The sequence below is a fragment of the Phyllostomus hastatus genome, unplaced genomic scaffold (assembly GCF_019186645.2).
Source record: "Phyllostomus hastatus isolate PE091 unplaced genomic scaffold, TTU_PhHast_1.1 phas_scaffold_39, whole genome shotgun sequence".
NCBI classification, from domain to species: Eukaryota; Metazoa; Chordata; class Mammalia; order Chiroptera; family Phyllostomidae; genus Phyllostomus; species Phyllostomus hastatus.
The window spans coordinates 22,479,407-22,505,513 of NW_025334028.1; the positions used below are offsets into that span (position 1 = coordinate 22,479,407).

Consider the following 26,107-nt stretch of genomic DNA (forward strand, 5'->3'; position numbering starts at 1 on the left):
TTGGCGGGCCAAGAGGGCGCACTCTATGACGCCACTTCCTCCGGCAACTGGGTCGCGGCTGCCACTTCCACAGCCTCACTCTCCTCTCCCCCGGAAGCCGTTAAAGCTCATTGACAGTGGCACAGGCTGAGCGTCTCTTTTGTGGTCAGAGGACATCAAAGGGTAGGCGAGAGCCAGCCTCAGTTCCAGAAGACTTACTAAGCCAAGGAGTTGTCAGGGAACCCGAGAGCACGGGAAGAAAGTCTTTCTGGAATGGTCTTGATGCCGTTCACGAGTCCTCCCTCGGAAACTTCAACTCCCAGAGGCAGGGATATAGGCTTCGGCTGTTTAGTGTACGTCAAGTAACTGCGCCAGCTCCAGACCCGCCCCGGGAATGAGGGGAGAGAATTGGTGTGGGGCGGAGTTATGGATTTTGGAATGGGAATTGATGTGTGTTTTACTTCTTGGAAGCACCAGTGTACCTGTGGACATGTGATTCATTCAGGTGTTCCTGGGAGGATATTGGGTCGGAAGGAGACTTAAGACATTCCTACTCTTGAAAATTAAAAATACGAAACAGTGACGAAAGGCTCTTTGTTAGAGATGAGGGCAAAGCATCTCTTGCCTAAACTATAATATGTACAGAAGAAGGTTGTCAATGTAATATGATTTTACACAATTCAAATGGAAAATCCAATTTTAAAAGTGAGTCAAATTTCCAATAAGAGGCAGTTAAGTTAGAATGTTTAAGCTTGCAATTGGAAATCTTGCTTTCCATTCTTTGAGTTATTTTTCCTATTACGTTTTGCAAAACGTCAGATGACATTTCATTGTATATAATATTTGATTTTATGTAACTTTGCTATATAGAGACCAAGTCAACAGAAAGAACTGAAACATAATCTCGTAGATTGTCGTTTTGTGTTTAGTTGCTTTTTTTTTTATTTGGTCCTACTTTTAACAAATGATTATTGTAAAATGTAAAGATAATAAAGTTTGAATGAATGAAGAAGAAGACTGCTATCAGTAGGGAAACAATTCTGAAGTAAACTATTCTTGATATTTGAAAACATTTGAACATGTTTAAAGGTTTCAGGGAGTAAAAATCAAATTTAGAATTTGAGTTTTCTAAAATAATTGAAATTCATCTATTGAATAAATTTAATTACAAAAATGAAGTTACTCTTGCTTCAAATCTCAAATATTTCTTGAAAAACTGTCAGCTGAACACTGTTGTGAGCCACTCTCTGTTTCTTCCTAATCTCAAATCTAAAAGATCTCTTAATTGGCTCCATTTCTGATTTGTTAGTAGGGCATCTTTTTTCAGCTGCTTCCATATCCGGGCAAAGAGTAGCTGAGGGAGGATTAGTAACTAGATATGTAGCCCTTCACATGTAGGTCATTACACTCAGGCTGACATAGTGATGTGCCGAATCTTTTAACAGCTGTTCAGTTTTTCTTCAGGGATCTGTTAATATGAGTCATTATATATTTTTTTCAGAATTAATACCTGGACTCCTTAGACATTTAAAAAAATTTAAGTCACTTTTAAAACTCATATGTAGTAGTGGAGTCAATAATTTTTCTTTTGACAAAGCTACTTAACTTTATAGTCATGGTGCAAAATTTGAAATGGTTCTAGTATCAATCCAAAACAAGCACTAAAAAGTGCCAGCAAAAATTTAAAAAAAAAATTTTAAAAAGACTTTGACCAAAGATCTAAGCATATAAAAGGTATAGGAAAGTAAAAATCATGACATGAAATAATCTTATTTTCATTGTTTTGTAAAATTCATCTTTTTGACACATATATAGAGTTCCATATATTTTTGGACTTAGTACTCTTGATACAAAGATAATCATGATTAGTATCCTTAAGGAATCCCTAGTCTAGTGGTAGAACCAGCAACACAAAAATACCATATAACATAATATACCTGAGATGCTTGTACATGGAAAGGAGCAACTAACTACTCTTGGATGCAGGAACCAGTTTCAGAAGTTTAATAAGTTTGCTCCTTCTTGGGAAGTAAGTAGGGGTCTTCCAGATATGAAGAAGAGAAAGGTATTTAAAATACTGGGAACAGTGGAAGTAAAAATGTCATAGTTTGGCACATGACTGAAAAGTTTTGGGTAGGATGAGGAAGAAGAAAGAAAAGCCCTAAGTGTTCTTACAAGTTGGACAATTATAGGAATGTGATTTTTTTACCTGGGTCATTTACAGAATAATGGAAGAAAAGCAGGTTTTGGAAAAAAAATGGTTTTGAATATGTGGGTTCTGGGTAGTCTGCAGAACATCTAAGTAGAAACAGATTTAGAAATCATCACATATTTGGTAATTTAAACCAACATATGAGATTGAAATTGAAGAGATGTTAGTCCATGGTTGCAAATTTATACTGGTTACAAGGACTAGAAGTTGACAAAAGAGAAAAGCTATCTGGGAGAATAGTGTCACAAACATGAGAATACATTCTCTATTTAATCGGAGTCCAAGTTCCAATAGGAATGTGGGCTAATGACATCAGATCTCAATTTTTAAATAGCAGCCAAAAATCAATTTTTATGTGAAACTTGGATTTTTAGTGTTGTCAATAATTTAAAAAAATACTGAGTGGGCTAAATAAAACATGTCTGTGAATCACATTCAGACATTTGGCAGCCAGTATTTCAAACCGGACCAGGTTGTAGTGTGAGAAGAGGGTAAAGATAGAACCAGAATTTTAGGTCACAAAAACATTAATAATGGTTTTTGGAAGAGTTATGAGTTCCTCCAATTGTATGGCCTGAGAACATTGGGCAATCACCACAAATTTCATTATTTTAAGTTTAATTCTAATATTTTATTAAGTGTGAGAATATTGCACAGCAAGTTGGGATGGGGAGTTGTGGGCACAGAACAACACTTGTGAATACAGCCAGTCCAGAGGACTATACAGCCAGTCCCTGCAGGTTCCAAGGGTCGTTGCTGATGTGTACTGCAGGGTGGGGCAAAAGTGAGTTTATAGTAGTGAGAGTGTGAAACAATTTATTCTTGTATTGATATTTATTAATTGTATTATTTTCCATACAAGTAACTGTAAACCTATTTTAGTTTTATCGTGTATGTAGTTAGGCCTACAAGGGTTATTCTGTGCTGAACATGTACAGACTTTTTTTCTTGTAATTATTCCCTAATGATACAGTATAACAACTATTTATATAGTGTTTGCATTGTATTAGCTATTATAAAGTAATCTAGAGATGATTCAAAGTGTATGGGAGGATGTGCATAGGTTATATGCAAATACTACCTCATTTTGTATAAGGGACTTGAGTACTCTTCAATTTTGGTATCCATGGGCATCCTGGAACTAATCTCATGTGGATACCAAGGGACAATTGTACACTAATTTCCAGCTAAGAAAACCAAATATAAATGAACTTTCAAAGATGACTTGAAAGGTACCTAAAAGCAGAATCAATGTATCATTTATAATAATTTCAACTAGCATTTTTATTGACTTCAAAAATAAAAGTTAAAATTTTTTGTATTCCTTATTTACCCCCCTTCCAAGTAATATGAATGTTGAAGACTCTAGGAAGGTGACTATGGAGGCAGTATAGTCTAAATTGTCTCATAAAAATAGGTAGAGCATCTAGGATAGGAAAACACTAATGACAACATGTTCATATCATAGCTACAACATAAAAATGTGAAAAAGAATTCTTCTAAACTTCAAAATATGAGTGGATGGGAACAAACCACCAACTAAGTATCAACAGCTGTGTAGGAGGAAATAGTGGGATGACAACATAGCATCTGAAGGCTATGAGAGCACCTGCCAACAGGTATTCATTGAAAAGCAAGGGAGACCAATGTGAAATCATCAAAACTGGCAGACTAATTTCAGAGTGAGTACAAAGGGATGAGCAGAAGATCTGAAAAGTTCTAGAAGGGTGTGTGTATGTGGGGGGTTGAGACTATGAACTCTCAAAACTTAAACCTGAGCTCCCTTCTTGCACAAAACCCAACATTAAGGAGAAACTTCTGGGAGGAGAACTCAACTTGATCAGGACAGGGACAATAGAGGCAAAGGAAAAAATTAAAACAGGTACAGATAAACATGGGAGAGAAGAAGGGGAGACAAAGCTAAGAAATAACAAGAAAGCACCAGAAAAGGAAGTTCTAGAACCATAAGATTAGAAGAGCTGTTTTACTCCCCCTCTTCAAAGTACAGAATATCTTATTTAGCCCAAAAATAACCATGAGAAAGATCATATGTGAATCCTATTAAAAGCTGTTTTAATAAAAATGAATATGGAACATGAAAAATGTTGAAAAATATAACCCAATATTTCAAAACAAGAGAACATTCAAATATAGAAAATAGAACAACCAAATAGAATAGAATAAAACCAAAAAAACTCATAAAATAATTGGAAAACTCAGAACTCAAAAGGAATATGTAATATAAAAAGTACACAAACGTATTCAGTATTATGCTGGAAGTCCTAGATAGTTCAATAAGACAAGAAAAGGAAATAACAAGAAGTAAAACTGTTCTCAAGTGACATGATTGTTGTCTTTGTAAAAAATTCCCCAAAATCTGTGACAAAAATTTATTATGAAACTCTTAAGTGATTACAGCAAGGTCACAAGATACAAGGTTAACATACAAAAGTCAATTGAACAATTGAAACTTGAAATGCAAAAATACATTAGAATCCAAAATAGAAATACTTAGGTATAAATCTAACAAAACATATACAGGATCTACATGAGGGAAACTACAAAACTCTGACATAAGAAATAAAGATCTAAATAAATGTAGAAATACACTGTGTTCGTGGGTTGGAAGACTTAATGTACAAGGAGCACACTTTGTGCCCATATTTTGGTTTCTAATACCATTCTTTAATAAAAGGAACTGGAGCTCCTTGGAGAAATGACAAGATGAAAATGTACAAGATGAAACTAGAGCATCTTGCAGTGCCAGAAATTAAGGAAATTCTTTAACACACACACACACACACACACACACACGGATAGGATATGTCAAAGGAGCACAGGGTCCAACTGAGAGTTCCCAATGGCCAATGCTGTAACAGTTGTATTATAACCCAAAATATAAAATAAATATACTCATAAATCCATACTGATATAAAGGATAAATAAACGGGGGAGTAAAGACAAATCTCTCATGCAGAGGAATTCCAAATAATTAATTTATATAAATACTCCATCCTGAATGAGGAGGAATATAGGTCCCTAATCCTTAATATTGGCTGCATGTAGTACTTCCTTCCAAAGAGTGTAGTATAAGGAGAACGTGGAAAAAAAGAGTAACTTTACGGTGGAAAAACCTGACAACACTGCTCAGCCAGATAATCAAGGTCAACATCAACAGTAATAAATCATGTTAATAGTATATACCTTTGACAGGATGTTATGAAAATGGTACCTCCATGGTCTTTCTTCCCCAAACCTATAAGCCCAGTCAAATCATAAGAAAAACATCCCATAAATTGCAATAGGGGAGCCTCCTACAAATAACTGTCACAACCAAGATGTACTTAAGGATGCATTACAACTAAATATAGTAGTATATTCTGGATGGGATCTTGGAACAGAAAGAAAAGTATTAGATAAGAAAATCCAAAACAAACAAGCAAGCACAATATAACCAGCAACATTGAAATTAAGAACAATCAAACAGTAACCAGAAAGGAGGTGGGAGGGGATAATGGGGGAAGGGGGAAGAGTTTTCAGGAACGACTGTAAAGGACACGTGGACAAAACCAAGGCAGGTGGAAGCAAGGGAGCGAGGTGGGGAGGGCTTGTGTCGGGGGTGTGTTGTTGGTTAAGTGCAGACGACTGTAATAGAACAATAAAATAATTTTTTAATAAAAAAAGAAAAGAAAACCCAAGTAATATGTGGATTTTAGTTAATAATAATATACCAATATTTTAATATTAATGAATTTATCACAGTTATGTAAGATATTAATGATAGAGGAAACTGGGTGCAGGCTATATGGGGAATCTCTGGTCTGTCTTTATAAATAAAATTATTCTAGTCAAAATTTTATTTTGTTTTCTTTACAACAGAGAGACATCTCTTTCATCTACTGAAAGAAAGCCATCAACTATCTCCTTTAAAATGCTAGAAATTCAGTTTTGTGTGGCTAAAGATAATATAAAGTTAGATTCCTTTTAGGGTGACTGTTATTGACCCTTAAGATATTTTTGGTTGTTAAAAAAAAATCACTATCTTTTTAGAGAGTTTTAGATTCCAAGTGTTTCAAATCTAAGTCTCAAGTTTACTTGTTAAGAAAAGGCATTTAGTGACTATTCTTTTCTCAAACAGAAATCTTACCTTTGAAAAAGTATATGTATTCTATAACTTTGCCATGGTATGGAAGATTTCATCACATCATAAGAATATTCTTTTAAAAAATATTTTGTTTATTTATTTTTACAGAGGGGGAAGGGAGGGAGAAAGACAGAAAGAGAAATATTAATGTGTGGTTGCCTTTCATGAGTCCCCTTCTGGAGACCTGGCCCATAACCCAGGCATGGGTCCTGACAGGGAATCCTTTAGTTTAAAGGTGACCCTTTGGTTTGAAGGTTGGAACTTAATCCACTGAGCCATGCCAGCCATGGCACACATCATAAGAATATTCCTAACCTGAAAATATTTTTTGCAGGATTCCTTAAAAATGCTAATTCCCTCACTGAATTTAAACTAATGCTAGATTTTATTATGACCACTTAAGGATAACTTGAGTACCCCTCTAAAAATTTTTTTTCACTGATTTTTTTTTTAAAGAATGGAGTACAGTGTTCTGATGCTATAAAGACTTTTTATTCCTGTATTGAAACCCGACCTACTTATATCTATATCTAGTATGGTAATATGTTCTCTTCCTCCTTTAGTGGGCGAAATTCATTTATCTTCTAATCAAGGAAAATGAGTTAACTTCTAACAACCTCTGATACTTAACAGAAACACAACTGTACTTTGGAATTAGTCATTCATCTTTATTTCATAGTCTCTTATTTATTACTGCAAAATAGTAGTATAGCAGTATTACCCAGTGTCATGTACTACCAGCAAGATTTCATTGTAATAGCATTGTTTTAAAATCTGTTATTTGACTTTAATCTGGATAGCACAGATCAATGTTTGCCTCTGTAATTTCAGCCAGGCACATCTAAGCACAGCAGTCAAGTGCTTTGCTAACCTCCATACAAAGTTGTGATGGACTCATTAAAGGAGAGTCCCAATTAATAACTCTCTATCACCCATAGGAAATCAATTTTTCCATTTTCTATTTCTAATATTTTTTAAGTAAAGAATTTTGGGCCTAGATTTCAAGTTTGTTTTGCTATATAATCCTTAAATCATTGTCTTAAATTAATCTGAGCCTCATTTTTCTAATATGAGAAATGATTGTTGTTAAGATATACTATAAAAATGTAAAGTGCTTAGCATAGAGTATTCTATATAGTAATCAGTCCATACATGGAAGCTCTTGTTATTTTTATTCTGTGCTGTGTTTCAGTATTGCTTCACACGCCATGTAAAATAGCTGTTGTGTTTTGGGAGGTATCTTCCACATATAGTGTACAGTGCGTGCTCAGCTTGATCAAAAAGGCAGCAGAGGAGAAAGCCTCTTCTTTGGTACACAAAATTCACTGAATATGGAAAGTGTTTGGCATTCTTCATCTTGGATGAAGCAATCCTAAATCTTTCAAATATCTTTGTAAATAGAAAAAGTTACATGAAAATGATGTTATTTATCACCAACAGAAGCAGCCTTATTTGAGCAATCTGTATTGAAATGACTAATACAGACACAGGAGTTTTCGTGTGGAAAGCAAATGCTCAAGTGAAACAGGATTTATTAGGCAATAGTGATATACCTTTTATTAGTTGGACTCTGATACCTGACAACGAATGGTACTTTACCCGAAGAGACACGTATCATGCCTCACTTAGTCTAATCACAAAAACTAAAGGTCTATGTTACTGTGAGCCTCAAGTGGAAATGCCAAAAACAGTTCTCATAGAATCACATAAGATTCAAACTAATCCTTAATTTAAATAAATATGTAAAGTTTAAGTGACTGTAATGGCTTCATATCTCTCTGTAATGCAGAAATTGTGGAAACGCACAGAAATATAGTAACACAATAAAGGACAATAAAGCAATAAAGGACATTCACTTTACTTTGTATTTATTTATTAATAAAAACGAAAGCATTTTTCTAAGAATGGCCTTGTCTGTTCACCCCAGGAAAATTTATTACTTATAACTTTAATGTGAAAGTCACAAGCCAACATTTTATCTTTGCATAGGCACTTTAGCCATAAGTTATATACAAAATTTATGACAGCAAATGAAGTTCTAACCTCAGTAGATGACAAAGATGAATAATTTTCAACTTTTAGTTTTTTATATAAGCTTTGTAGATTTTAAATTTTACATTTTATTTTGTGTCCCTATCAAGTTGGCTGTCTTTTACATGGGTTGGTTGTCTAAATTAAAGATTAAGATTCTAGAAAATGTTCTGAGAAAGATGAGGGTAGATTTAAGAACTCATTTATAATTAAACATGGTCTTAAGTGTTTTCAAGTTCATTATAATGGCCTTTCACGAGTATTTTACTCCCTCTTTACCCAACCCCACACATGCCACCCTAACCACCTCATTGTTCATATTAGGGTCTCTCTTCTGGGAGTTTTCAAGGATAAAAGTGTGTTCAGTTAGCATGGCCTTCATCATACTAGGGTATTTGCTCTGATTCTAGAGATGTTTCCTAATTAATTTTTTTGTAGCAATAGTGCTAAGGACTAGAATTCCCCATCTGAATCTCTTCCTAGAAATGGGATTCAGAAAGCATGGACTCCAGCCAGTTTGGGGACTTAGACAACTAGCTGTTTTTTGTCATTAGATATAGCTAGAAGTCTACTATGAAATACTCACATACTCCATTGGCCTGAGAATGTGTTACTACTAAACAATGTTGATCATCTAGGTTTCAGAAATTAAAGTTCTACCTACTCGAACATTATTTTGAAGTGATTGGTGGTGGCACAACTTAAAAATTTTTAAGCCCTAAAATTCAGAGTAATTTCTTCTAATAGCACACATTCAAAGATGAGCATACAAGACATAATACATCTCAATTAAGTTAAGCTGAGTGTGAAAATCCTCACTACCCTTCCACATAAAGTGATAAAACATGAAGACAGGCATTTAATATCATAGGCATGATGATTACTATTGAGCAGAGAAGTATCACCATCAGTTTTCCTCAGATGTTCCTAAATACTTCTGAATTTATAAGAAGATGGACTGGTTTAGTTTAGCTTTCCAAAGTGAAAACTTTCTTGATTTTTCCTTATTGAATAAAAAAAAAAATTAAAGAGTGAAAGACCGAAAACTACAGCCCACCTGTGTTTAATCATTAATAGTGAGTCCTTTGGTGAACTTAGGTCCTGATTTTGGAGTTTGGAATCTGACCTTTCCCCAAAGATAAACATTATCATTACAGGTTCTAAGGAGGGACATTCCCTCACTGCCGTCAGAAGAGTCCACTTCTTAGTGACTCCTTGCTGAGTACTGGATGCATTAGAGGGTGGCTAGTCAATATGATTCTTCTTGCTGTGCTTTTTCTCTGCTTCATTTCCTCATATTCAGCTTCTGTTAAAGGTAAGTTCGTGTTGCCTTTTTCTAAACTTTAATTTATCTTTGAGGGGAAGTGTGTGTGTGTGTGTGTGTGTGTGTGTGTGTGTGTGAATGGTGAAAAAGTTTCTAAGTAAACCATCTTAAAACCATGTAAATATGGAATGTTGGTGAAGATATGGCTAAATTAGAATAAAAACCAAATTCAAATTCCTCCATACATTAAGAAAACAGAATTTCCTTTTTGTTTCATTTCCTCAGTTTAGTGTGCTTCTTGCTTCAATTTCTCATTCATGGTCAATTTTTAAAAGAGAGAAAAAAAGATGCCAGCTATTGTTACCTGTTGCTGTTGGTCACTCACTGAATGCAGCTCCTTCATTTAAATTGTAAAAGAGGATTTAAAAAAAAACATTTCTTAAATTTCCTTCTAGTTGCTTAGCAACGTGACATCAAGAATTAGACCCAATGAAAAAGCATTTGATTTGCCAAAGAATTATGAATGAAATGGTAAAGCACTTGTTTGATTTCATTACTCTTTAGAAATGATAGAATTATCATTTATTTACAGAAAATAAAACTACATACATTTAAGAATGAAGATTTATTATCTTTGGAAAAATATTATTGCTAGTTATTGCTTCTTCTTTAGGATAAAATTGACTTTTTAAAACACCCATGAATTAAGACCTTTGAGAGAAAAACATTTTATGAGTAGTGGTTTCAAAAAGATGTATGAAATGTATTGATATAGAATCTTGTTTTAAATTAGCTGGTTTATACACTCTGTGGATTTCTAAATGCTGCACCTGTAAAATGATCACTTTTTTAGAGTCCATTAAGAGGGAGCACTATCAAAGGTAAAGGATCTAACATATAACATAGCATAATAAAGTTCTATTTATTAACTGTGTATTCTAAGTACTTGATAAAACAGTGTATTTGTAAACTTTAAAAACCCTTTTGGGATAATTGTGGCTTTTGATGATAAAGTGAGGTTTTTCTCAAGATTTTTTGTATGGAAAATTTCCACATGAGAAGACAATCTTCCTTATTGGAACAATAAATGGAGGGCTAAATTTAAATTATTTTACATAGGCAAATGACACTTTATGTTCTTGAACATATGTTCAACATTATGTTCTTAAAGTGATAGTATTTTTCACTGGTTTCTAAAATGTTTGGTATTTAAAGATACAGTCCCTACTTGGATGAAAAAAAATTCTGAGAAGAAAGTAAAAGTTTGTAAATTATATCTGAGAATTATTAGATAGAGAACTTACTATTTTATTATTTGTCAAATAAACCTGTGTATTTGAAATATGAGTGATTTTTACAACATAATATCAAACCTAATACCATGATTATTTTGAGGAAAATAATTGAGATATAGTAGTTGTTATGGGTTTCTCTTTTTTCCCTCACCCTATAAATAAGAAAATTGCATAATTTGATATTTTCAAATACATGCACATATGAAGACTTAAAATACAGACAGGCAACAGTAACACACAGGTTTAGAAGGAGACAGTTACAGTTTGTTGTGTTCAAGTTCAGTGGTAAATCCAGATTTTTAGAACCTGAAGACTATGCAACTTAAGGGTCATCTTTGAGGAAAAATTACAAAAACATCTTATTTTTGCAAATGTTACTGAAATAAAAGATACTAGGGTCCCCTTCCAAGATCTTGAAATGAACTTAGGTCAGTGAGGGTCCCAAAGATTTACCCATAAATCTTAATGTCATTAGATTTATGGTACTAGCTGCTTATGCCAAATATCGTAAATAAAAAGTTCAGGACTTTCTCTACCTAGATGTGATCAACTTTTGTATGATGGTATCATGATTTAATAATAATTTTCTTGCTATCCATAACAATGGACATTTAACAAGCAAACCACTTGTGAAGAATTTACTTTAAAATCAGGACATTATAAATATTGGGGATTCCATTCATCACCTCAAAACTCATCTCAAATTTAGGTGTCACTGCAACTACTTAGCAAATTACCAGATTTGGGTGGGTTTTGATTGGGCTGGGAAGAGAATGGAGGAAGGGGTTCAGATTAATATGAAAGAGAGTCTATTTAGAGGAGAGATGCTGAGTGGGAACATTCTGAAAACTCAAGTTTTTCCAAATCATACTTTGTAATGATGGATCTGTTCTGTGCCATCTTCTGGTTTTCTTTACAGTGCTTTTACTTCTGATAACCCACACATAAACTTTCTATTTAATTTCATCCCCTCTGAACCCGAGCTGTTTCTTCACTTCCAGTCTTCCTCTCTTTCCCCAGCCTTACTTATACCTTTTAATTCATTCATATTAACCATCTTCCATTTTCTCACCTTATCCTTTATCCTACTCTTTACTTCAAGTCTTATATGTAGTTTTCTGGTGGAATCCTAAATCCCATAACCTGTCATCCTTATTAGTGTCTCTTCAAACTTCACCTTTGATTTATCTTTACTTTGTCTTCTTGCTTGGGACAATTAACTGTGCTATTGTATTCATCTAAGTTTGATAAATGAGTATTTTAAGATCTTTCCTAAAAGGTTTGAAGCTAAATTTTGTTGCCTTTAAGTCAATTAAAATTCTAGATTCACTTGAGGCACATTGAAGAAGTACTGAGACTCTTTCTCTTGTGGGTTTATTTAACATCAACTTCAGAATATGCCATTCTGCACACACTAAAGAGCAACACCTTAAAGCAAATTATGTTAACAATATAAAAAGGACATGCCCCATTGCTCAGTGTTGCCAGATCTCTGAAAAAATAAAGAGGGAAATATTTACCAAAGAGGTAAGGATAACAGGGACAACACTACAACACAATCCACTTATTTGAACCATTTTAGGCTTTATCTCCTCTTGAAAGAGGTAGGAAAAAGTTCTAGGAGAACAAGGCTTATTGTTTCCTGTGCTTTACCACTTTTAAGTCATAGTAAAAAATGGATCTATCATATGTTTCCCTTTTCACATTATATTGGCCAGTAAATTGGCCAGTAAAGTAAAACCAAGCAAAAATGGTCAACGTGGTAATTTGGAAAAATTCAGAATTTAAGGGAGGCTACCTTTCTACAAACTTTCCATAGTTACTTTAATCAGAAAATACCTTCATGTAGTCCACAAAACTTGGAACTCAGTAAATCTGAATGTCAAATCTGGCATTGTATCTGTTGAGTTGAGTGCAGAGTCAACTTTTCTCATGTCTTATAATGCTTATCTTTTATAATCACTGTGAGGATTAGATAGGAAAACAGGTATTTCCTTTATGCTTTATGCAGAATTTGATAGATATTATTAAAATAAGTCCTCTCTGGCCAAAATATCTTTCCTGACCTGAAAGCCAATGTTTGAACCTGCAGCACTGTCCCCACTTAAAATGTAGAAGAGTGGCAGTAAGGGAGGCTGGAGGGAGTCACAGACTTCATCTCCTTCAAGGTTTTTTTTTGACCTTTTCTGTCTTCTGTATATTTTACCTGAGGTTTTGCCTCACTTGTTGCTTGGACACAGTCTGTCTTTATCTTTACAAGTATAAACTTGGATACCCAATTCCACACCTCCTTCTCCTGGCTTTTCCAGATTCCTAGGTCTTGTTTCCTTATCCTCTTTCTATGAAGGTTTGTCGGATCACAGAACTTTACCACACATCTACCCAGAGTCTAATTCTAAGTCTATGCAAATGCCCCCCAGATCTCCCTGCCACCCTTAGGCACCTATTTGACCTTACCTCCTTCTGCCATCTTTTCTTTACTCAATTCCAGCCTCATTGGCCTGTCTGCTGTTCTTCCATCACACCTGCATGAACTCTTCTCAGGGCCTTTGAACTTGCTATTCTCTCTATAGGGAGGATGGGGTGGTAGGGGTGTGGGATGCCCTTCCCACAGGTATCCATGTGGCTAGCCTAAAGCCTTTGCCTGGAATATTACCTTCTCACAAAGGTCTTTCTCTCACTATCTCCATTCCCTTTTCTGTTTCATTTTTCTTCATATACTTTTGAGTATATAAGCTCATTGCCATCTCCTGCTCATACACTCCACAAAGGTAGGCATTTTGTCTGCTTGTTAACTGGTATAGCACCAGAGCCTGGAAAGGTACCCACTACCCAGCAGGTGCTCAGTACATCCTTGTTGAATGAATGAATGAATGAACGAACTAGCTCACTCCCTAGGAATAGAAAAGTGTTCAGCCTAACACTTTTAGGTTTAGATGTGTAGAGCATAGGTAAGAGCATAACCTCTAAAGCCAGACAGCCTGGGTCCATGTCCTGACTCTACCACTAACTATCTGGACGATCTTGGATAAAGTGTATAATCTCTGTGCCCCTTCGTTTCCTTATCTATGAAATGAGATTAATAATAGCACCTAGCCCATTAGGTTTTTGTGAGGATTAAATATGTTAATGCATATAAAACACTTAGTTTATTAGACTGTATTTTGACAATTTTTTCCTCTGGGCAGTAGGTACTGTGGTAGGTGATAGAGACAGTAGACGGTATAGACTCTTCGGGGCTTTTTTAAATTTTGTTTTCACTTTGCAAAGTAATTTTACTTTTTTCTCAGCTGCCTTACTCTGGCCTACTCATCTCAACCTCCTGTGTTTTCCTTCATACACATATTTCCTGAGGGGGGACAAAGTTATGGTTGCCTATTATAGTTAACTAGGTAATGCAACCTCATTAGTACTGAGAAAAAAATGTACATTGAAATTTTTTTGACTACCTCCTGAGAGCTATAGATATAAAATATGCAAAAAAGTTTGTAAAACTATAAACTTCAAGTCATCCCTAAGAAAGACTTGATCCTGCTCCTACACATTTCTTTGGGTAAATTAAACTGAACTGAAAAGTATGGGATGTCCTCCATGTATTGTATCAATTTTTTTCGCTCACAATACTGATTTGTGTACTATTTGATATTAAATTGCCTCTGTCACTTTAAAGCCTGTGCTAGGATTTTATGTAGTGAAATATTTTATTCAGAAACAGCTAATTTAAACTTATACATGTGTAACCTTGAAATGTACCTTTGTGCTAAAAGTTTACTAATTAAATTAACAGAGTGAATTGAATTGGACTGATATTCTTTAAATATTCAAAAATCCTGTTTGAGAAACTGCCTTCTGACCCTTAAAATAACTTTTGCAATGATTCATTGCATTTAATTACAAATGTATTTCATTAACTTTATTTAAAAAATCCCAGGACTGACCCTCTACTTGAAATCATATTTATTATGCCTTAATAAAGCTGAGTTGTGGGAGAAGAAATCATATTCATATAATTAAGGCAATACAATGACATTTTTCAACATTTTGTAGTTCAACTAGAGCAATATTTAGATTATTGACTAGGAATACAAACTAATGTTTATAAAGTGGAAGCTTATTTGTTTATTATTTTTGTTGCTGTCCAAACCAATGATTTTAGCACATGGAGAGGTAGAACCATTTTTCATTTAGCAAATATTCACTAAGCCCCCACTGGTCACCACTTTGTGAGGGGATAGCCCAGTCCCTGGTCTGAGGGATAATTTATAACTAACACTTGACTTCTGTCACTTTCTTTGTGCAGGTCATACAACTGGTCTCTCTTTAAATAATGACCGACTGTACAAACTCACATACTCCACTGAAGTTTTTATTAATCAGGGCAAAGGAAAAGTTCAAGACAGTGTGGGTTACCGAATTTCATCCAATGTGGATGTCGTCTTACTGTGGAGGAATCCTGATGGTGATGATGACCAGCTGATCCAAATCACGGTGGGCATTTTCTACCACAGAAGTGCAAACACTAGTTGTCAGCAAAGTCTTTGAGAAGTGTACAAGTTGATCGCACTTGTTTTGTGTTCTTGGTGGTATAAACACTGAGTTTGTTTTCTATCACTAAGACACATATATTTACAATTTCGAAGTTTTTGCTAATCAGGAGTGATTTGAATCTTTCCAAATTGTTGAAGTAGGCAAAAGAAGGCATATGCTGGTGAATTATTGGAGTATGGTGTCCAGTTCTGTGTGTCATATTAATAGACACATTAAACTAGAATGCATTTGAAATGTTCTGGAAGTGAAGGATCTAGAATCCATGTCATGTGAAAAACAATTGAAATTACTATAACTGAAAGAGATAAATTGGGCCTTCCAATTTTCCTAAGTTCCTTGATATAACAGGTGGGTTTACCAATGAAGGAGTAAATGTGTTCTGTATTTTAAGGAAAAAAACAAGTGCTCCTTTGCCTGGCAGTGTTGGTCAGTTATAATGCTGCAGATTTGTGGGTTGAGAGAGGAGCTCAAGTTAGTCTTTGGGATTTGTCCCAGTTTTAATATATGGTGATTCCATATTTACCTTTCAAGGACCTAAAGGCAATAGATTTCTTCAGTGAAGTCAGTTAATCTTTCACATATTAATGTGAAACAGGTACACAAAAACAAAATTTGCTTCATTGTAACTGATAAGTAGTTGCTGTTATATTTTATAATGAGCTGTAATTGCAATATATTTATCAAGTGATCTTTGCTTTTTTGGATGTCTCTAACAGCTGTTGTGTCTTCCAAATTGAATCAAAACTTCATCATCCAGCTGTTTGAGCCATTTCTCAATACAACAGTATTCTGCTGAAAATATTATGTATCCCTTGTTCAGTAATTACACTTTTCATCTTTAATTTTGTATATACAAGGGGGGAGGCTCCTTCCAAACAAATGGTACAGAAAGTGAAGAGTTTGGGCAGATAGTACCAGTTCAAAATGAATGAGTGACAGTGGCATAAAAAATCCATTTTCTAGTCATAATTATAAACTTGAAGTCACGGATTTCTTTAAGTACTGATATTTTTACCTAATTCAAAAACCTAATGGTTGAAGTTAATGACTAGGTTTTCTGAACCATGAATTCAAAAAAACAGAAGAAATTGCGGACAACTCTGTTTATTGCTTTTCCATTTTATTATCTAAGAGATCTGATGAAAACAGATATAGAAATCTTTCTAATATGTCTCTTTCCATGATATCAGATAAAAGATGTAAATGTTGAAAATGTGAATCAGAAGAGGGGAGAGAAGAGCATTTTTAAAGGAAAAAATCCATCCAAAATCATCAGGAAAGAAAACTTGGAAGCTTTGCAAAGACCTGTGCTCCTTCATCTAATCCATGGAAAGGTAAAAGTGATTTGGAGCTTGGGGGAGTCCCACATCTTTTTCTCCAACTTTGTATTTTTCTTTCCTTTACTAGATATTATTCTTAGGTGATCATGGTGTCACTATGTTTATGGTGAATGAAATTTTTCAAGAACTAATAAATATGTTGCAAAGTAAATGTTTCAGAAGTAAATCAAAGCATTTGATTCATTTATATTTTTTAGCCATTTGTGTTCCCTATTTTATAGCAATCATTACAGCAAAATCAAGTACTTGTTTATTAATGAGATTATTAGAAGGTGCATTCTTTATTAAATTAAGAAAGACTAGAAAGGTGTTGTAACACAAAAGTTCATCACAGATTATTAGATTCAGGAAAATAGACAAATTATAAGAATGAAATGATCTAACTTAAATAAGTGATATTAACTTGTTATAAGAGTCTCAATATCTGACTAAAGTACAAAATTGAAGTTTTTGAAAGGATATGGAACTTCTAAATGCTTCTTTTTAAAAAAAGGCATTTAGAGATTACTTTAAAATTATGACTTTGAAAAGCATTTTATACATAAAGTAATGAATGGACACTATACTATCTATCGAAAATTTACTCAGAAAATTCTGTAAGTGTGCATTACTTATGGTTTGGTTCTACCATATTAAAATGGTCTTAATATGTTTGTGATTGAGAAGCAATTGTGGTCAATGAATTATTAGGTATTACATATGTGAGTTTATGAAAAGTATAGTTATTACATTGATGTACATAAACACGCATTAATAAAGACGAAAGTTCATTTTTAGGAACTAAAGTAGAAAATAGAAAAGGACTCTTATAGTTAAAAGTCTACACATCTCTAAAGATTCTTTAGATTCAAAAGTTCTAGATTCAAAATAAAGATCAAAATAAATACTTTAAAATACAAATTTTAGATATGTAATATATTTCTTATTATGGTACATTTTTAAAAATAAAGTACTAAAAAGGAACTCACAAGAAGGATTATTATGTGGGCATTTCTCCTACAACCAAATATGAATCAACATTTCAAAAATGCTTCTCTTTCTTTTCTACTTGTTAAAATATTGAAAATGCTTCAGGTTTTGCTCAGGGGCCTTTCTTTTACAAAGCTGACATGCTTCTAGCCAGTTGGAGAGAATCAGTCCTCTTTACAACTCCCTTTGCACTTTGTAGCTCACTCAGGGTCCTTATCTCTTTCTTTCGTCATTGGTGTTCATTGCTAGGTTATGGGTTTATGGAGAGAAAATTTTCGTTCTTTATATTTCAGCCCTCCTTTCACTTTCATGCCCTTCCATTCTGTCTTTCTCAAAGCACCATGACTTACACTGAACCATGCCTTACACTGAACCATGCCTTACACTGACTGACCTGGTATTCCAGGAAGACTTTCCCAATATTCTCTCAAACTCCTTCCTCCCCTGGGCTTACTTCCATGAAAGCACTTATCACAGTGTATTGTAATCCTCTCTTTATTTGCCTGCCATCCACAACCAGAGTAGGCTTCTTGTGGGCAGCAATTATGTCTTTATGTATTCAGCACTTTGCTCATAGTGGGGATGCAATGAAGGCTTGTAAACTAAAGGAATGAACAAATAAGGTTATGGGGAGCTGAAACGAGTCTGATGTTGAGAAAGACTTTGCTTAATAACAGCTGAAAGTACTGAGCACTCAGAGTCCTGCACTGTCCAAAGGATATCTGCTTTATCCTCAGGAAGCAGGTGCTGCTTTATCGTTCTCTTGTACTAGGTGAGGAAACCAAAGTGAAGAGAAGTAAAGCAAGTCGCCTAGGGTCACATAACTAGCAAATGGTGGAACTGAAATTTAAAACAGAGGGTATAATTTTAGTTTTTTCAAGATTTTATTTATTTATATTTAGAGAGAGGGTAAAAGAGATAGAAAGAAACATCGATGTGAGAGAGAAACATTGATCGGTTGCCTCTCCCATCCTCCCAACCAGGGACCCAGCCTACAACGGAGGGTCTAATTTTAGAATCTATGCTGGAAACCACTATGTTATACTATCTTCTAGCTGGAAAGCATTTGGGAAAATACCGCCTCTTTTGTTGACTTGTAGCATCCCTATTTCGTTCTTCATCATATCTATTAACTCACTTGATTTTTGCATACCACAACTTTGTTAACAACATGAAATACTGTTATTTTCTTATCTGACCTTCCAATGTGGCAAAACGCTTGAGCCCATAAAATATAAATTGCATGTATAGCCTTAATGACAACCAATCATTTTATAGCCCCTTGGATTAACAGTTGAGTACAAAGTCTTTTGTTACACACACAAATGGACTCTGTGTCCTCACCATTCAAAGGCTGAGGTGGTTCTGCCACATCATTATTTCAGTAACTCCACTGTGCCAGTTCTATAGGAGCTATGACCTGTGATGATTTACTGTAGCCACAGGTTAAAGTACATTGTGCTATCTTTCAATTATATGATAAAGTACTTATCAGAAAAAAACCCATGACCCTGGAGACTAAGAAGCTATGTGTAATTTTTAGCCACATTACTGACAGAAAGATCATTATCTTAAGTCTCACATCAGCCTTACCATGAGAGAATTTGTGAAAGGAAAGATTGAATTGCTGATTGACAGTTTTCTTAAAGAGTCTCAAATTAAATTTTACTCCCTGAGGTTTCTGTGATTTCAAGGACGCTCATTAACGTGTATTTTTTGTCTTCCCTGAACCCCCTGTTTTAAGCTCCTGTATTTACATTATAAAAGAGAGCCAATTAAAATACTTACATACTTATTTATTGCACATCCGTTTTTCATGCAGTCATCTCTCCTATATAAGTATTTGAGCCTAACTTTAGTTTTGTCTACAAATCATAAATGAAGTTGGAAACACGATCATTTTCTGGTTAAGCGGATTAACACAGATAAGCAAAAGATGCGTCAAGTTACAGTATGGATTCTTTCTTGGCCTGAAATGCTAATCCAGTGAACTAGATAATCACAGAATTTCCATTTTTAGGTTTTCGTTGTCAGTATTGATTAAACTAACCACATGGCTGCTGAGTCGGCCCTTTATTTTGTGTTGTTTCCAGGCATTGATTTGCTTTCTGAATCTGGCAGTGTGGCTTCTGCACACACACTAAACCTCCAAAAAATGTGACAACTTGAAAATGTAATTATTCATATATTTCTTCACTTGTCTGTTTCCTACTTAGGCTCCATCTTAGATACAGATCAAAGAGCTGTTTAGAGACGATGCCAGCTAAACAGAAAAGATCAAATGACTAATCTCTGTTTTCTAGGATCCTTTAAAAAATTTTGCTGTTTAGCAAGTTAATGGAATTTTACCTTTTCTTATTCTTAAACAATGTACATAAGAGAATGTATAGAAGCATTTTTTTTTGCCCTAAGGAAAATATATGAATAATCCTTACTGGTTTTAAAGGGAAATTGACCCCCTAATTTTGCCAGGAAGAGGAACCTTGTCTCCTTGCCCACAACCCACACACTCTCTCTCTGTTTTTGGTTTTCTTGGGTTAAAGGATTAGTTTGCCACTAGGTTGTGCCACTGCTGGTCTCCGGAAGCTCTGGGGACTGTGAATTGAGATAAGAATCCTGTGCTCTCAGACGTTCACAGCTCATTTCAGAACTGAATGAAGAAATCAGTTTTATGGCCAGAATATAATAAAACATTCAGTTCCTGTTGTGAAAGAATAAATTTAAGATTACTGCTGTGATAGCCACTTGAATTGAACTGCCAAGTTCTGACTTAATTACTTTTTTTAATGATCAAAATCTTGCTTAATTCTAACAGTTTTGACATTTAGCTAATATGGATTACCAGGGCTGTCTGTTTGGACCTCTGTGTTCTGCACTAAGAAAACAGAATTTAGGCTTCAAAAGTAGCACTCATACAAGGAAAAAGAGACTTGACCACTTTTTTTAGTTCTAGGAAAATAATAAAAGCTAATAGAAAGAATGAAAAAAATGCTCTTCATGTCTCACTGTTTGTATCATTTAGCCTTGTAGGAAAATAAAACAGTCTCTACCACCATTTTGTTAGGCACCTAGCAGTCAAGGTCAAATCTTGATCCATAGAAGGGGGCTACTAACAAAAGAATACTTAACTTTGTGCATAGTACAGAAATTAAATCTGAAAACTGGGTTTCCTGAAATTTTAGGTCAAACTTTATAAATAGTTCAGGCACATTTTGTAGCCTGGAAGGAAAGTGAGGCTACTGATGATAAGTAAAAGTGTTTTTCCCACCTAATGGCTGCTCTTGCTTTCTAAAGTACTTAAAATTCAGGCCTAAAAAGTCACGAGCCATAGCATGCCAGCATTGCCAACCAGTGAGCCCTACTTACTATAACTGGGCTCAAGTGATCCAGGTATGAACCTACAATAGTCATGATATCTGGAGATATTATACTCTGAAATATTTGAAAAGGAAGTTACACTGTAATTCTGAAGAAGAAAAAAGACCCAGTTTATAGGTTGAAAAAAAAAAGACCCAGGTTGAGAACATCAGAAACTCAACCTTGGATCCAAGAAATTGTTAGTGGTTTGTTTGAGAATATGCTACCATCAATTTTCAGATGCTGAGATCACTTATTCCAGCTCCTTTTTAGCCTGAACAAACACAATTCCTCCATTTACAGGTGTGTCCAGTGTAATGACTAAAACTGATTATGAGTGGGATAAAGTACCCAGTAAATCTGTCATTAGGCAGTGTACATGTAGAAAATAAAAATGGAGGTTTGAGGCACTTGTTTGGATAATGCAGGCAACATACTCTCTTCTTTTAAGTAATGAGGGAGTTTTCATGTGGCTGAATTGTTCAGATTGATACTAATTGAATCCATTGCATAATAAATGAGCTTTCTGTTTTACTTGAGAAGTCATAGTTGGTTTTCAAGAAAAATAGGAAGGCATTCAGGATATTTCTGGTGGAAGTTCTCAGCTATAATCACCATAGACCTTAAGTAATTTTTACAAGGAAGCTTTATCCATCCTCTAGCTTTAAAACCCTGTGAAGTATCTGGAGTTAATACAGGGTAAAAAATGACAGACTGGTTGCCAGAAAATTTTCTTTGTATTTTTAGCTTTGTTTCTTAAACATGAGTTAAATTATCAAAATAGTATGAGACATTGTTATCATTCCTGTGCCTATAATATCCAGGATGAAACAAAGCTAAGATAAGCCATTTACTACTATAGTCAAGTCAGTTCCAACCTCTTTTTCCCTGTCTTCTAAAAGGAAACTCAAAGCAGTGCCTGGAGCAGGTCTCGGAGTGATAGCAATCTCAGCCAAAAATCTTCCATCCTTCTTATCTGCTCATAACTAGGGCCACTGTAAGTGCTGCCAGGGCACCAAAGAAAGTCCCCCCTGTGGAATTTTGTCCACAGGCATTATGGCCACGTCTGGGCCCTTGTCATAGCTCTTGGTGGCTGTGTTATCTCCGGAGTCTCGAGAGTGGTGATTGCCATTCTCTTCTAAAAACCTGTTTCTGTGCTGTTATTTTAAACCTTGGTTGTTTTTTGTTTCAAGCAGAGTTACAGGTAGAGATCATGTTGACATGTTCAAAGAGAATGTTCCTGATTTGCCTTCCTTGGGCAATCCTTGTTTTCACAGAGACACCAGCCTCTGTCAGCACCCTCTTTCCTTCCCTTGGGCTATGCCCACTGTGCTCGTTATCAGTCTCTTGCAGTTTCATATTCTGATGGTCTTGTTTCTGAGAAGTTTAAATAGCCCTTTTCACAACAAAAGAAATCCCAGTAAAAGATCTCTTTCTGCCAGAACTGAGAGGGATAAGAATGTGAACCTTTCCTGCCACTTATTTAACCAAATATGATAAATGATACATTTTTATTTCATTTACATTTATATTTATCCTTTTTTTTCCTCGTTAGGTCAAAGACTTCTATTCATATGAAAATGAACCTGTGGCCATAGAAAATCTCAAGAGAGGCCTGGCTAGCCTATTTCAGATGCAGTTAAGCTCTGGAACCACCAATGAGGTATTTACTAATATTATTAAAAATCCAGACTCTTATTTTTCAATAGGGTTACCTAAATTGTTTGTGTGGGTTTCTATTTGTAGGAAATCAGTAGAGAAGTTACTACTATGGTAAAACTCAGAAAAGGTGAGCTGAGTTGTCAAGTCTCACACATGAAACAAATGACCTTTTATGTGTACTCAAATATAGGGTAAAGGGAGTTGGACTCAGTTACACTGCGGAGACTTACAGAGTGACTAAAAGGTAGAGATGAGGAAAGCTTGGGGAGCATTCCAGTGGCATCACTTTGTATCACTATCCATTACAAATATAGATTCCAAGGATTGACTGTAGAGATTCTGATTTACTAGATTAGGAAGGACCTGAGCATCTATATTTTAACAGTTTTCTCAGATACTTTGAATGCATGATCAGTTTGGTCTATATGCATTGGTCTGTACCAACCCCCTTCACTTTAAAAAGGACCTGCAGTTAAACTAGAGAAATGACCTAGAGTTAAACTGTGGAATTGCAGTTCCTCCAGTACCACACCCAGAGTCAAAGGCAGAGCTGAGTCCAAGTTTCCTAGTCTAAATTCAGACAGTCCAAGAGTAAGGGAAAAAATCTTTTGGCGGGGCTGAGCCAAAGGAATGTTAGTTTGCTAGAATGCAGGCTGAGCATGGTGCTAACACAGGCTGGCTGTAAAGGTCAAGGAAAGCTAAGCAGAGTCTGTATTGGGATATATTTGCCTACACTCAGTTTGTTGATATATAAAGACTTACAAAGAGTTGAATTAATCCAACAGGTTTTTAAAGATTTCTAATCATACTCACCTGGTCAGAGGGCACACACACACACACACAAACACACACACACACACACTTACAAGCATACAGCCTAGACATAGCATTAAAAGTCAACTTCTCTTGCCACATAATGAGAATTATTCATTTACCAGAGGTGTTGATTTTGACCAGGCCATTTGTCCAATTCTTATTAGACATTAGAGAGAAGCAGGGCATTCTTTATTATTCCTTGGGCACTAAGAAAGCACCAGTAAGACTCAACCAAAGAGGATGAAAAAGGATCCATTTGCTGCAAGAAACACTGAATTCTTCCTGTTTTTCTACTTGTCAGCCTGGACAAAAGGCCACCCACCATGACATATTAGGGGCACCACTTTTCAAGCCAGTTACCGCTGGAATTCAAGTGGCCCATGTGAAAATCCTAATGACTATATTTTTCCTATTATTTTTAGGTAGATATCTCTGGGGATTGTAAAGTGACCTACCAGGCTCAACAAGACAAAGTGACTAAAGTTAAGGCCTTGGATTCATGCAAAATAGAAAGGCCTGGGTTTACGACGGCAAATCAGGTATGATCAAAACCACTTTCTCTGTAGGGTTGAGTTTAAAACAATAAAATAATAAGGTATTATATGTTGGGAACATTTATAGTTTTTAGTTTAGGGTATAATTTCACATATTATGAAATGAATAGGTTTATTTTAATATATGTTTGAATGATGCGGGAAGTGTGAAGGGGAAGCTCTTCTGAAGATTAAAACACAGTTTGATATTTGACTTAATTTAAAGGTAAAAAGCTGATTATATTTTATAACTATAAATATTTACTTATTTAGGTCTTGGGCGTTACTTCGAAAGCCACATCTGTCACTACCTATAAGATAGAAGACAGCTTTGTTATAGCTGTTCTTGCAGAAGAGATACATGCTTTTGGGCTGAATTTTCTACGAACCATTGCAGGCAAGATAGTATCAAAGTAAGACAATGCTAAAATTTTAAATTTTCTTTATTTTTCTTTTAGATATTATTATACTTGGTTTTAAAATATAGATGGTACTTCCTCATTTTGACTGAACTCATTGAAAACAGTAATGATATCTTGCACATCTTTTATTTTTTTTATATTATCTACAATAATTATCCCATGTATTAAATACTGTTTTAAAATAGAATTTCATTTAAAAATTAATAGTTTATTGAATATAATTCAAATTTTAAAAAAGCAATCTGCTTGATTTATTTTAGTTTATTTTCTGATTTCTCTGTCAAATTTTTTTATTTAGTTTTAAAAAGATGGTGGCATTTGCATGTTCTCTCCTTGAGATTTTTTTATTACTGTTGTTAAGAAACACATAAAAGGTTTCATAGTTAAGTAAATGTACAACATTTTTAATGTGACTTATAGTACTTACGTACTCAAGCTTGTTACTTCAATTTGAGAAAAGTTCTTTGGTCAGAATAGTTCTCACAGGCTTAAGAATTAGAATTTCAAATCTAAGAGTATGTGGTAGTTCAGGCATAAATTTAGAAGAGCACTATTTTAGCATTAAATGCATTATATTTTATGCCATTGCTTTGCAATGTTTTTTCTAAAGTAGCCATCATGTCAGAGTTGAATGGATGCAAAATCTGTGAGAAGTGCTTCAAAATCTTGAAATTTTATTGAAGTCTCATTTGGAGTAGAATTTTGTATTCTACTATTGTTTTCATATATTTTCATCTAAATTAATATGTTTCATTACTTATCAGGTCTATCAGGTAGCAACATTCAAGCTATTATTCTCTCTCATAAGTCTGGGGCTTGCCCTGGCCCACCAGCCATGCCTTGCTTGGTGTCTGTAGTGCAGTTGTAGGTAGTCACTGACCAGAGCTGGTTCAAAGGTTGCTCCTTCACCTCTCTGGTATCTGGGCTGAAAAGACACAAACTAATGAGGCTCCTCATACATCTTTCTTTATCTCCACATGGCTTCTCAACATGGCAGCTTCAGGTAGCCAGGCTTCTCACATGGCAATGACTTCTACAAAAGTGCATGTGCTGCTAGCAGGCCAGAGGAAAGCTGAACTCCCTTTTATGATTTAGCCTTAATAGTCACATAGTGTCACTTCTACTATCATCTATTAAACAAGACAATGCCTGGGACCCGGCCCAGGCCCAAGGGGGGAGGATGTAGACCCTACTTCTTTTTTTTTTAATTTTTTAAATTTATTTTTAGAGAGAAGGCAAGGGAAGGAGAAAGAGAGGAAGAGAAACATCATGTGTGGTTGCCTCTCACATGGCCCCCACTAGGGACCTGGCCTGCAACCCAGGCATGTTCCCTGACTGGGAATCGAACCGGCTACCCTTTGGTTCGCAGCCCATGCTCAATCCACTGAGCTACACCAGCCAGGGCTCGACTCTACTTCTTCATGGGGGAGAGACAAGTTTCTGAAAGAACATGTTAGACAAAAATACTATGGAGGCAATTTTTTTTTAAAATAAAGATTTTCTAATTGTCTTAGTTAATAAGTGACATGTGGTTG

General features: G+C 35.0%; 1 protein-coding gene across 1 annotated transcript in view; it reads left to right on the forward strand.

Moving 5' to 3' along the window:
* The first annotated feature begins 9,539 nt into the window (after positions 1-9,539).
* The window catches only part of LOC123806823 (microsomal triglyceride transfer protein), a 45,122-nt gene continuing 28,554 nt past the window's right edge, over positions 9,540-26,107 (forward strand). The window contains exons 1-6 of the mRNA XM_045820197.1: positions 9,540-9,681; positions 15,226-15,413; positions 16,664-16,807; positions 22,695-22,802; positions 24,040-24,156; positions 24,424-24,563. Of these exons, the coding sequence (XP_045676153.1) occupies positions 9,621-9,681; positions 15,226-15,413; positions 16,664-16,807; positions 22,695-22,802; positions 24,040-24,156; positions 24,424-24,563 (758 nt within the window). The 5' untranslated portion in view covers positions 9,540-9,620. The remainder of the gene's footprint in view (positions 9,682-15,225; positions 15,414-16,663; positions 16,808-22,694; positions 22,803-24,039; positions 24,157-24,423; positions 24,564-26,107) is intronic.